This window comes from Eulemur rufifrons, chromosome 9 (genome assembly GCF_041146395.1).
Source record: "Eulemur rufifrons isolate Redbay chromosome 9, OSU_ERuf_1, whole genome shotgun sequence".
Lineage (NCBI taxonomy): Eukaryota > Metazoa > Chordata > Mammalia > Primates > Lemuridae > Eulemur > Eulemur rufifrons.
Window position 1 is genome coordinate 24,892,816 of NC_090991.1, and position 14,238 is coordinate 24,907,053.

Genomic DNA, 14,238 nt, shown 5'->3' on the forward strand with positions numbered 1-14,238 from the left:
TATCTCATAGACAGATAGGATATATAATTTTTCTAATTATATACTGCCTGTGACTATTCTTCTGGGAATGTCGAATAAAAGGAAAGTGAAACCAGAGATGTACAATACTGACTGTTAGAAAACTTTAATAATTAATTAGAGAACATCTATGGTACTACAGGGTCAGGGTGCAAGGAAGATCATTGATCCGTTTAATATATAACATAAGTAAAGCTTGCTCCCCTTTATGTATTGTAACACGTCAAGTTGTTGCACTGGTGTAGGGATGGCTGCTAATAAACAGAGTAACCGGTCATATGTAGTGTTATTGCTTTACTATTCTATTAAATTCATTGAATTCCTTTACATTTAAATTGTCACATTTATTTATCAGTGTGATAAATGATTTAATGCTACCCATTTTTTGAGGTAGTTATGTGTGTATTTTTAACCTGAGAGCCTTCTCCCTATTTTTTAGTCATTAAAAAAGTCATACTTTAATTTTTACTGTTTCGGTAGATATGCAGTGATAACTTGTTTAAATTTGTAAATCTCTGATTACTACTATTTACATATCCTTGTTGAATACCGTATGTCCTCTTCAGTGCTTGCTCATTGGGAACTGCCTTTGTCCATTGTCCATTATTTGTCTTTGGATTCTTTCTTTTTTAAAGGCAAATTTTAGTTTCTGTACTAAGAGACTACATTCCCAAGCAGAATTTCATCTTCACGTCCTGAGTGCTTTCTGATCAGAAACAGAGTTTGGTAAAGAGCCCTCGCTTATTGTATGGCAGCTATATAAATGCTGTTTTTAATAAGTACCAAAAATATATTGAAGTTTGTCCTTGGATGAGAGTTTATCACTGTTGGCCTTTGGGTGAACTTTGAGCCTGAGCTGTTTCATTCAAGGCAGCATGATGTCATTTAACTGCAAAATTCTCTGTTGCTAGAAAAAGGAATGTTGTTCCCCTAAATAATCTAAAGGACTGAAAAATGCTGGCATAACATTATTCACCTCTCAGGTCTCCACTAAAGACTTTAGCATGGTAAGTGTTTTATTGTTTGCGGAGGAAGGGTGGGGATATGGTAGAGACTAGGAGAAAACAAAAAAACCGGTGTCTGGTCCTGAATCTAAAGAATTCCACTGCTCACATAAAATCAGCTGCCATTATGACCCAGCTTCTACTCCCTTCTCCAAATAAGAGCCTTTGGTTCCGTCTTTGATTCTTCATTTATAAATTAGAGTGTGAATTTTAAATTTATAGTTGGAGTCATAAATAAGTTTAATGTTCATTTATAAATCAGTGTGAATTTGTTAATTGAAACACTAAGTTTCTTTCTAGATCCATATATTCAGCCTATGAACATATTTTAGGTTTTCAACAGAACCTTAAAGTAGATAGCTATAGGACTATCTCATGTATAAAACCAGGACCATTTGGGTCAGCATTTTTACTCTTATTTGAGAAACAGATTTCCCTCATAGCAATAGCATTGCTATTAATTTCAGGGAGTACGACAGCTTATTAACATCTGCTAGAGTTGGGAGGTCGAAGTTTACTAACAGTGGTACCTGTAATTGATTTGCTATGTCCTCTAAGGCTCTCAGAGCTACAGCTAAGAGAAGTTGTTACTGGAAGTTTAAGAAATGTAGGGAAAGATGGAACAAGAACAGAAAAAAAGCAAATAGATTTTTCCTTCATTAGTTTTATAAATAAGCACTGTTCAGTGTTCAATATTTTATGTTTTATGTTAGTTTCTGTAAAGAGGGTACTTATAACCTGTATGTGGTTACTCCTTTAACTTTTACATGCATTGGCAATTTTTTTTTTTTTTTTTTTGAGACAGGTTCTTAATCCGTTGCCCTGAGTAGAGTGCCGTGGCGTCAGCCTAGCTCACAGCAACCTCAAACTCCTGGGTTCAAACAATCTTCTGCCTCAGCCTGCTGAGTAGCTGGGACTACTGGCACACACACCATGACGCCTGGCTAATTTTTCTGTCTTTAGTAGAGATGGGGTCTCACTCTTGCTCAGGCTGGTCTCGAACTCCTGAGCTCAAGTGATCCTCCCGCCTTGGCCTCCCAGAGGGCTAGAATTACCGGCGTGAGCCACTATGTCCAGCCTCACTGGCAGTTCTTTTTCATTGCTTTATGTGAAACAGTGCTAGATACAAATGTTTTTTCTTTTTTTCATTTTTTTATTATAAATATTTATCAAAATCCTATAAAATTCATTTTTAAGAGGTCTAATTTTTTCTGAGTATGTAAAACCATGCTGAATACACTAAGAAGAGTAATTACTTACCTGTCCTAATATGTAGTGTACTCAATATTTTAATGATGAAAAGTCATCTTTCATCTTTTAAGTAGAAGACTAGATTTGTTGCAGATGAACTTTGGTTATTGAGATCAAGCTGTTTCTTTTGGGATATTTTAGAAAGAATTTGATTCCATGACAATGAGATTATGTTTTCATTCTTTGGGGGAAAAAAAACCCTGAAATGTTAAGAGGTTTAAATTTCTCCAGACTGGGAATAATGCCTTCTTGAAACCTTGGTTCAAACCCACCCATCCTAACCTACGTTAACCAGTGTTAAAGACATGAATATTTGAAGAAACTTAAGGATGTCATTTAAGATGTCTGCTAACATGTTTATAACTGTAATTTAGTAATTGTTATTTGCATAACTTAATGGATTATACCTGTAATTTAACAGCATGTAAAGCAATACTTCTACCTTTCTTTAATTCATAAATACCATATTTTCTATGGGTAATTTTTAAAAATTCTATATAAGCTGAACCTTTTATGATGATTCTAAGAAGACATCTAAAAATTTAAAATTAGAATTCTTTCAAGCTTTTTATACATTTGTAAAGTTATATTATGAATTGACTTTTTGGAATATTGTGAATTTTGTTATGTGGCATTCAGACTTAGGGACATTATTAGGAGACCATTTAATCTTTCTGTTCATAATTTTATTTATATTGTTCTGAGTTGGAAATATTTTTAGTTTAGATTAACAGAATTAATTTTCAAATGCCAGCCCTAAAAGCAGATTTTTTTTTGTTTGCTTTACACATAAGCACATATAAAAATATATAAATATATACATAGAAGCACACACATATATATACACACCCCCATGTATCACTGTAAGACAGAAAAATACACTGATTTTTTTTTTAGTTCTTATTTACTTAGTGTAAGCATGATCTGCTTATAAACAGTATAAACAGTCCAGCTCACAATTACCTCATAATAATCTCCTCATCCTGCCCTTGCTTGTTGATCTTTACTTATCAAATTCATATGTGTAGAGGCAGTACTTTTGAAGTTGTATTCTGTAAAGTAGATGAATATTATATCCTTTTTAGTTAGGTGGATAAAGATATGTTTTAAATTACTGTACTAAAGGTGGGGAATAAAACATGGCAATATTTATATCTCAAAATTCCATTATCCTTTTCTTGTACCAAGTTTACTAATTATCTGAGACAATTGGTAAATGTAAAAGATACTAACCATTTTTCTTTAGGTAGTTGGTATATATTCTGGTCTGTCCATCTTGTGTCTGCAAGATACAGAATTTTACTCTTACTTAAATACACTCTCTTAAGTTCTCTTTTGTACCTCCATTCTAAGAAATACGGAAAACCTAATCTCAGTCAATTATAACCCCTCCAAAGTTGCTTCTAAATTTCTTAGGCTTCTAATTGCTTTCTAGCCTTACAGAGTATATGAGTATGAGGTAAGGCATTTGAGGACATTTTATCTGCATTGCCACAACTGAGATGCCCCAGGTCCCCATCAGATCTTTGGTCTTTGGTTCATATAGGTCTCTGCAGCATCCATCCTTGTTTCAACTTCAAATCCTGTCAGTTCTCTGGAATATGTCCGTGTACTCTTGTACACATAGGAGACACTTTTCTCACCTAAGCCGTAGAGAACATTGTAAGGTTGTCTCAGACCTGGCCCTGCAGATACACTGTGTGCATACTTCTACTCTTGTACCATGTGAGATCTCGAGCCACTTCCCTTAACTCTATCTAAGAATGAAGATACAATTTTTCATAGCTGGGCCGGGCGCGGTGGCTCACGCCTGTAATCCTAGCACTCTGGGAGGCCGAGGTGGGCGGATCGTTTGAGCTCAGGAGTTCGAGACCAGCCTGAGCAAGAGTGAGACCCCACCTCTACTAAAAATAGAAAGAAATTATATGGACAGCTAAAAATATATATAGAAAAAATTAGCCGGGCATGGTGACGCATGCCTGTAGTCCCAGCTACTCGGGAGGCTGAGACAGGAGGATCGCTTGAGCCCAGGAGTTTGAGGTTGCTGTGAGCTAGGCTGACGCCACGGCACTCACTCTAGCCTGGGCAACAGAGTGAGACTCTGTCTCAAAAAAAAAAAAAAAGACAATTTTTCATAGCTGTTGGTCCCTAAAAGTTTTTCTGGAATTACTCCATTCCCTATCTATCCTTGCAGACACCCTTTTTATCCCTTTATGTCTCTGCCACTATTGTTCCAATCTCAGGGTATCATTCCTAATAATTGGGTGGTTATAGAGCATGTATAGTGCTTGTATCATAGTCTTTTAATCTTTTCTTCTTATCCCACGGTTAAGGTTTTTAATTAATTTTTCCCTGTGACCTGGTATGTCACTCCTTCTCAAGTCAATGAACATAGAATGTTCTTCCTACCTGAACTGGGGGAAATTTTTAAATATAAATAAATATAGCCAGGCATAGTGGCTCACACCTGCAATCCTAGCACTCTGAGATACCAAGGCGGGGAGATCACTTATGGTCAGGAGTTTAATACCAGCCTGAGCAAGAGCAAGACCCTATCTCTACAAAAAATAGAAAAATTAGCCAGGCATGGTGGCATGTGCCTGTAGTTCCAGCTACTTGGGAGGCTGAGGCAGGAGGATCGCTTGAGCTCAGGATTTTGATGTTGCGGTGAACTATGATGACACCACTGCATTGTAGCTGGGGAGACATGGCAAGACTTTGTCTCAAAGAAAAAAAAGGTGGGAGAGAGGAAAGGATATTTATCTGATGTTGAAAAATATTATCCCCCTGACTTATTTTTTATTTTGCCCATCTTCTGATGGCTTCAAAGTATTCTTATTTAGAAAACTATTTGCAGTGAAAAAAACTATGGAAATTCTTCTTACAATCTCTAGGATTTTGGAGTTCAGATTTATGCTACTATTCCTAGAAGTATATTTGGAATCTTTACTACTTCCTTTGGAGAGCTGATGAGTGCACAGAGGGTTCTTCTCCTCCTCCCTTTTCACTGTGGGAAATTCCAAACATACACAAAACTAGAAAACAATAGTATAATGAACCTCCATATACCTATTGGCCAGCTTCAAAAATGATCAACTAATGACCAATCTGGTTTCATCTATATTCCTCCCTACCTCCATCCCCTGCCATTGAGTTATTTTCAAGCCAGTGGCAGATAGCATATTATATTATCCCCATTTTGATTTTGAATAAATAAGTGTCCAGTCATTCTGGTGCCATTACTTAGTACAGAATTCAAAACTCCAACCACCCAGTAAATACTTACTGAGTACTTATAATGTGATAGGTACTAGTGTAGGCTCAGCATATATAGAAGGCAACATGAACTCTTGGAGAAATTCACATTAGGTACTAGTTAGTTATGCAAGGTCATGGTTTCTTACTTGTGCTTAAAACTTTCCAGTGCCTTTCCATCATATTACTTTAGCTTTATTACAAAAAAAAAAAACCCTTGGTAATCTGCTTGTCTTGCCTGAATGACTCATCTTCTTCTTACAACCTGGTTTACCCCACCCAATCACAGTCGCCTCCCCTCTGTTACTGAAATATTTCCTTTAAGTTCCCACCTCAAAATCTTGTACTTGATACTCCCTTTGTAAGACTTTCCCCTCAGATACCTATATAACCTCTTCCCTCACCTCTTTAAAATCTCTGTCCTCATCTGCTTTCCGAAGCATGTTCTATCCTCTAGGTATTTGTCCGTATTCATGTTTTTCACGAGTATCTAAGGGGTAGAGATTTCAAGGATCCTCTTGTTCTGTTCTGTATTAAGAATATAATATAAAATATATTTATTATAAAGGTGACAAATGGTATGGAGACAGTTCAGCCTTTTGAAAACACAACTTTACTTATCAGTTTTGCAATATATACTGGTTATTTCCAAAAGAATTTTTAAGTAATAATTGATTAATTATTATGATGTTCTTTTCTTCATTATATTATTCACTATCATAAGAATTTAAGTGTATGCTTTTGTGATCACTTGTGTTTCGTGGGAAATGCCAGCATGCCTCTCATCTATAGAACTGCAGATTTGAAGATCTAGCAGCTAAAAGTTTTAACCACTGCAAATCTTATACTTTAGTAGTATATGTGCCTCTGATGAGTAATTCACCTAATTAGGTACCACTTCTCTTGCAGCAAGATAAGCTTTTTGTGAATCTGTATCTTTTTTTGTAATTTAATTTTTTTTTGAGACAGAGTCTGACTCTGTTGCCTGGGTTAGAGTGCTGTAGCGTCAGCTCAGCTCACAAACTCTTGGCTCAAGCTATTCTCTTGCCTCAGCCTCAGAAGTAGCTGGGACTATAGGCACGCACCACCATGCTCGGCTAATTTTTTTCTATTTTTAGTAGAGACGGGGTCTCGCTCTTGCTCAGGCTGATTTCGAACTCCTGAGCTCAAGCAATACTCTGCCTTGGCTTCCCAGAGTGCTAGGATTACAGGCATGAGCCACTGTGCCTGGCCAAGTCTGTGTCTTTTAAAATCTTGTCCTAGGTTATGCTTTGTCTACTTTATTTGTATCTGTTTCACTAAAATTTAGGTTTTCAAAATACTACCTTGTTCTAGCAAGAGTGTAGTGAGATTGCCATTCTCCATTACTGCTTCAAAAAGTGTGTACTCTTTCTGGAAATATGTATTAAGACATTTTAAAATGTTCACATCCTTTTATTTCATTTTTAGGAATCTAGTCCAAGGAAAATTTTACATGTTGTTGTATTACAAATATCTCTGGGTGGTGAATTATGAGGTTGTTTTCTGTTTCACATTCCTTTCTATTTCTTCCACATTTCTTAATGATCATCTCCTACTTTTCTTTTTACTTTTGCCCACTTTTTTTCTATATTCCACTCAGTACTGCATTGCTTGATTTCTCTGAGTATTAAAATGGTATATGGAGATAGGGAGTAGATGGGAAATCTCTGTACCTTCAGTTCTTTATTGCTGTGAACCTATAACTGCTCTTAAAAAAGAGTCTCTTTAGAGGTAGGTAGACAGATAGAATGAGTCACTGGTAGCTTCCAAAGAAGAGACTAAAATTTGGAGGGTTAATATTTGGTTCATAGTAGGAACTCAATAAATGTTTGTTGAATCATTTTGTTGCTTTCACTAAGCAAAAGTTCCTCTTCATATGAGAAAGTAGGTGGTTTATAGTTTGACTGTATCATACCATTTAATCAGGGAAACTACTCAAATATCAAATAAAATGACATATTTATATGGATAAATGAATTTTTCAGGAACTGAAAGTGTTTTTCAATTCAATATGCATGTTATGCCTAGCATTTATGTGAAACTATTAAATAAGCTCTTTTAAAGCATCTCCATATGTTAATAATCTCCCAATGAATAGATTTGTCACTGCTCCTCGGTGTTCCTTTGCCTTTAACATGCCATCCATCGTTTATTGCTTTTATTGTGGTCAGATGTCATTAATAATTTCTGTAGTTTTTTTTTTTTAAGTGTACTCTTAATTGGAGATCTATCTTATTCCTAAGAATGTAAGTCTTGTTAATTAATTGTTTGAATTGCCTCTGTGCTTTAAATATCATATTTTGCCTTATAAATTACCACAGTATCCAATGTAGTTGTGCCCACGTCCATTTTTCCAGTGCATGAAATAAAGTGGTTTAAATCCATTTTCTTTCTCCTATAGTGGTTCCCCCTGGAAGTCCTGGGCCTATTACTCGACACGGGTCTTATGACAGTTTAGCTTCTGACCATAGTGGACAGGAGGATGAAGAATGGTTATCTCAGGTAAAATTCTGAAATATTTGGGGTATTAAAGTAAACAAAAACAGAAATTCACTGTCTGTTTTTATTCTTTTCCTTAGAGGAAAGTGGGGAGAATTGGTAACTCTGTTGAATCATCAAGAATTAATAAATTGCCTTTCCATATTGCAAATTTCTCATAAATATTGCTGTAATATACATATATGTACATTATACATACACGTGTGTATATATGTTAGGTTTCATGTAGAGGGCATAAAATATGCATATCTTTCACACAATCCATTTAAATCCCTTAGGACCTTGAAATTTAAATAGACTCCTTGAACATATTTTCATCTGGTTTAAACAAAAGTTGACTTTATTGAAACAGTGAAGCCATTCAACAATCTCTGGGATTTGTTTTGTGGAGCCAACGTTTTCTGAAGATTGTGTTCATACTTTCATTGTGGAAATTCTGCATTCTCCTCTGCAGAATTTCTGATGGTACACAACTTCCTTTCCTAAGCCCATGTAATGCTGTTTCTAGTGGTCTCTAAATTAGTCCTGTAGCAATTTTAATGGTTCCTCCCCTTGCCAGGTGAAGCTATCTTCATCTCAAGGGCTTTGAAATAAAAGATACTTGGGCAGATTTCAAAATGATGAGATTACAGATGACTTCATTAAAAGTGCTGTTATGTCTGCCTCAAGTCTGACATCATCTTCTGAAGTTAATGACTGTCTCAGATTACCAATCTGGCGGCTTTTCATCAGACAGGTGCCTCAGAAAAAGTGGAGGCCATTTGTATTATAGTTGCATGGCTTTCTCAGTGAGGGTGACCTGAAAAATTAAAGTAAATCTGGAAAATGAAGAATCAAACAGTGTTTAGGTAACATATTTTTATTTTATCATACTAAAAGTATTCACAGGAAGCTCCTTCAAGGAGGGTTGATGCCTAAATTCCTGGTGTATGGAAGTCCATCCTTTCTTGATAATACCAAGATAAAGTAAACCCAAAATGCTTATGTTTTTCCAAAATCAAAATGTTGTTCAAGACTGCTGGCAAAGAAACCACTGTCCTTCACTTCAACTTTTCAGTTAGAAAAAGGGGTAATGTGTGCTGTCAGTGTGAAAGTGTATACAATATGTTTGTCCTGCACACAACAGGAGAGTGAGTAGGAACATCTGGCCATCGCCTCAGTGAAATTGCACAGGCATCTGTTTACCTCTCGGCTCTGTGACACTGATGGTTTTGAGCTTAAAATACACAGAATGCTTTATCTGTGGCCTAATTTATATTGCCGAGTACAACTACTTGAATCAGAAATCACTGTCCTCAATCTGAGTATTTTTGTCCCTGTGATTAGTGGGAATGTGAATATTGTTCAAAGACCATGATGCTTTTGTCCTTTTGGACCCACAAACACAGAGCTATTCTTCTGTGAACCTTTTCAATTATGTTTTGTTAAGAATTAATCACCACAATCAGAGAAATGTGATTAAATATAAAAGAACTCAGGGCAAAAATAAGGCATGTGGAAAGTCAATTCTATAAAGTATTTGTACAGACATGGATGTAGCAATGACAAGACATTAAGGAATAGTCTTCCCTGAAGGTTTGCATATTTAGTCTCTTACTTGAGTTATTTGCAAAATAATGTAATATGTATATTTTCAGGTTTTGTCCAGTGTCTTCTGTTTTGTCTTTACAGTGTAATATTGGCAACATTCTCTATTCTGTCCACAGAGCATGAAATTCATAAAGCATTTTGGTATTACCGTTTTGCAGCCCATAAAATGGCTGTGTCACTGTTTATGGCAATTGAGAAAACACTCTTAAGTAGTTGTATTTTGAAGACAAAAACCTAGTTTGACAGAAAATATATAATAATTTCTTAATTTGAAAGTAGATTTTGGGGGATTTTGAGGGCAGTATACTAAATATTATAATATTTAATTGTGGAAAGAAACTGGATTTGGGTATTAAAAATTATTTCAGACCTTTTCTTTTCCTTGGATAGTTCAAGAACAACTTCAAGTTTGTCATGAGCTTGATCCTCAGTGAAGGAATTACTTTTAATCTGTGGATTAATAGGTGTAGTATTCAGTGCATGCCCACAACATGGTAAGTACTGTCTAGAATGAATGAAAAGGGTAGTCCCTAGGGAGCTGACAATAGTTATATGAGGCAGGCAACTGGTCCTTTTACTTTCATATGATTTTTGTAGTGTGTGTGTGTGTATGTGTTGTTTTTGGTTTATGTTGATGAAAACCAGTAGAAGGGATTTTGTGAATGTCTACATAGTCTGTGATTATTATTGCCTTTTGATTGTGAGTGCCCCTCCCCTCTCCCGCTTTGTTAAGATGGGCTTCTTGGAGAATGTGGGTGTTGAGAGAAGGGATGGGGGATCGTGAAAGGATCTCAAGTCAAGTCATAATACATTTAAATCATGATTCCTACTTTGTTCCAGGTTGAAATTGTAACGCACACTGGACCCCACAGACGTCTGTGGATGGGTCCACAGTTCCAGTTCAAAACCATCCATCCCTCAGGCCAAACCACAGTCATATCATCCAGTTCATCTGTATTGCAGTCTCATGGTCCGAGTGACACACCACAGCCCCTTTTGGATTTTGATACAGATGATCTTGACCTCAACAGTCTCAGGTAAGAAATAAGAACTAGGGAGTGGTTTGAATGACAGAACCAATATGTTTATTTGAAATGAACATTGCATGTAATATTGACATTTCTCCTTTTGACACAGTATCCTGTTGTAGACTACATGCACCATTAAGTGTAATTCACTGTCATTACATGGGATCTTATGTGGGATCACATTACATTCAATAAATATTTGTTTTTCATGTTGTATTTTCCCTAAATCTAAAATCAGTATACTTTTCAAGCCATTCCAATTTATGATGCTTTGCTCATATTTCTAACTCTTGAAGTCTGATTCTATCCTCTTTTCCTGATCCTTCTAATTAAATTTCATATGTGATTTTTATCTAATCCAGTATCTTTTTGGATTATAAAAAGTGTTTGGATGGAAACTTTTGGTATATATTCACTTATAGTTTATCATTTTCACAATATATATTCTCTCATCCTTACTTATAAGAATCATAGTACAAGGTGTACGAAGTATGTTTTTTGTTATTAGTGTTTTGTTTTAATGCAAATCAGAGACATTTTTGGCTTTTGCTGTCTCAAATTTGCTTAGTTTGTTATACCAAGACATGACACATCAGGGTGTAACAGACAATAAAGGGCTCGATTTAATGTAATATAATCTTCATTTCCTTATCTTCTCTTTAAAAAATTCTATAATATATCTTGATATAAAGCAGCCCTCTGTTTTCTTGCACACCTTTTAAAAAATATTTTCCCCCAAAAGGGGGGAAAATATGGGAAAATATGTTCCAGTCACATGCTGGAAATACATTTTTGTGTGTCTCATTGTCAATAGCTATAAAAAATTTTTATAACACAACATAAGTTATTGCCAAGTTGGGTTATGTCTGATATATGTATTTTTTTAAAGATATAATACATATTTAGGTCAGGCACGCTCCTGCCTGTAATCCCAGCACTTTGGTAGGCTGAGGCAGGGAGGATCACTTGAGGCCAGGAATTTGAGACCACCCTGGGCAGCATAGCAAGACCCCATCTCTACAAAAAGTTAAAAAATTAGCTGGGTGCAGTGGTGCAAGCTTATAGTCTCAGCTATGGGAGCATCACTTGGGTTCAGTAGTTTGAGGTTACAGGAGCTATGATCGTGTCTCTGTACTCCAGCTTTGGCGACAGAGTGAGACCCTGTCTCTTAAAAAAAAAAAAAAAAATGAAAAACAACTTATCGAGCACCTACTAGGTGCCAGTATATAAACCTAGGGTACAGCCAGTTGCTCCCTCCTCTTGGTTGTCTCTAAAGCATTGAACACTTAACAGGTCTGAATCATCGCCTTTGTTTCATCCTTAATCCTACTCTTCCCCATCTCTTTAAATGACTTATCAAGCCACTTATTCAAGATAGAATCTAGAGATTATTCTTGACATCCCTCCTTTCTCACCTGCCACATCTAGTTCTTCATCACCTTATGTCATTTCCATTCCTAAATGTATCTAGAAACCTTGCATTCTTCTCCTTTCCCCCTGCCAGCACTCTAGCAACCACATCTCCTGTTAGTAGGCTCCTAACTGGTGTCTCTTTTTTCATTTTTGCTTTTTCCCCACTGATATGTCTTCTTAATGAATGAATGATTCATAAAGAGGAACACGTCTCCTTTTAATACCTTGTTTAGTGTTTGTTTTGTTGTTTAGTTTGCTTTGTGTTTTGTTTCTTTCTCTTTTTTTTGTAGTGACTATGACCAGTTGCCATCATAAGGCCCTGGCCTTTTTCATAGGAAGGCATCTTCATTCCCTGTGTATTCAACTCTGTCCCTTTGTTTCGTGGCCTTTTCCAGCTTTCTTAGTTGCTCTCTACCTCAGATGCAGTCCTTCTAAGATCTTTCTAACTTGCTTCTTTTAAAAGTGGATAAATCCTTCAGAATTTTCCTCAGGGACTTTGCTTTTTTTATTTTTTAAAGAGAAATAGAATCTGGCTTTATTACTGAGGCTAGAAGGCAGTAACACAATCATGTCTCACTGTAACCTCAAACTCCTGGACTCAAGCTATCCTCCACCTCAGCCTCCCAAGTAGTTGGAACTACAGGCCTGCACAACTGCGCCTGGCTAATTTTTTATTTTTTGTAGAGAACAGGTCTCGCTCATGCTCAGGCTGGTCTTGAACTCCTGGCCTGAAGTGATCCTCCTGCCTCAGTCTCCCAAAGTGCTGAGATTACATGTGTGAGCCACTGTGCCTGGCCTCCTTTTTTTAATACTAAATAGCTTCAGTTTTATTTTAAATGACTTTAAATTGTTATGTTTGATTAGAATATTATCTTGTTTATTAGACACTCATAACCTTTGCAAACCTTTATACTGAGCAGGATGCTTATAAATTTTTTTAATTGCATTTGTAATTTGTATTTTAAAATTTGAACAGATAAGCTTGGTTAGAACCTTGGGTAAGACCGTACAGTCCAGTTTTAATGGGAAATTCAGATGTGACTCACATCAATTTTAAGTATCCTTTTTAGGACCATTTCCCACCCAGCATCCAGCTAGAAACCCAGCTACTTACATTTTCCTTGTTCTTGTTTGCGATTACTCCTGACCTGTGGTTCATCTACATTTCTTCAGGCCTTATGCACAATAGCACTATGAGGCCATTGGCTTTAGTTTCTCCTTTAAAATGTGAAGTCCTTGTTTAGATTTTTGGAGCTTAGTTGACCCTTAACACCTAATATACTGTCCTAAAGATGTCAGTAAAAATATGTAGTACAGTGATAGTCTGCCTCCCTGCTTCCTAACCAAAATGGGAAACAGGCAGGTGTGGTGTTGACTTTCATCCATGAGGGAATCAGGTATGGCTTAATCTCATGGCAGCTCCTTACCCAGCGCAGCGATTTAAAATGTAAAAAAGGGCCAGGCAGGATGGCTCATGCCTGTGATCCCAGTACTTTGGGGAGTCAAGGTAGGAGGATTGCTTGAGACCAGCAGTTTGAGACCAGCCTGGGCAACATAGCAAGACCCCATCTCTGCCATATATATAAAAAAATTAGCTGAGCATGGTTATGTGTACCTGTAGTCTTAGCTACTCAGGAGGCTGAGGAAGGAGGATTGCTTAAGCCCAGGAGTTCGAGACTGCAGTGAGCAATGATTGTGCCACTGCCCTCCAGCCTGGGTGACAAAGCAAGACTGTCAAAAAAAAAAAAAAAAAGGTCAATGAAATATTTGCTAATAGACCTGAGAATCATATAATGTAAGGGAAGCTGAGTATAGAAAGCCTTGCTTTCCACGCAAGATTAGCTCCTCAGAAATTGGCTACCATTTATTTCATTTCTTCTTAGTTGATATATAATTCACGTAACATAAAATTTACCAGTGTACAATTTACTGGTTTTTAGTATATTCACTGTGTTGTGCATCTGTCCCCAGTATCTAATTCCAGAACATTGTCATCATCCCAACCAGTTTATTTTTATTTTTGTCTTTTTTTTATTATGGAAAAAGCTCAAACATATATAAAATAAAGAGAATAATAGAATAAACCCCCATATATCTGTTGCCCAGCTTCAGCACATCAATTCATGGCCAATCTTATTTTATCTATAGCCACATTGATA

General features: G+C 36.4%; 1 protein-coding gene across 9 annotated transcripts in view; it reads left to right on the forward strand.

Moving 5' to 3' along the window:
* BCAS3 (BCAS3 microtubule associated cell migration factor) overlaps positions 1-14,238 on the forward strand; it is a 555,013-nt gene that overhangs the window by 272,676 nt on the left and 268,099 nt on the right. For all 9 annotated transcript variants that reach the window (XM_069481069.1, XM_069481074.1, XM_069481076.1 and 6 more), the window contains 2 exons: positions 7,951-8,051; positions 10,479-10,675. In XM_069481069.1, the coding sequence (XP_069337170.1) occupies positions 7,951-8,051; positions 10,479-10,675 (298 nt within the window). The remainder of the gene's footprint in view (positions 1-7,950; positions 8,052-10,478; positions 10,676-14,238) is intronic.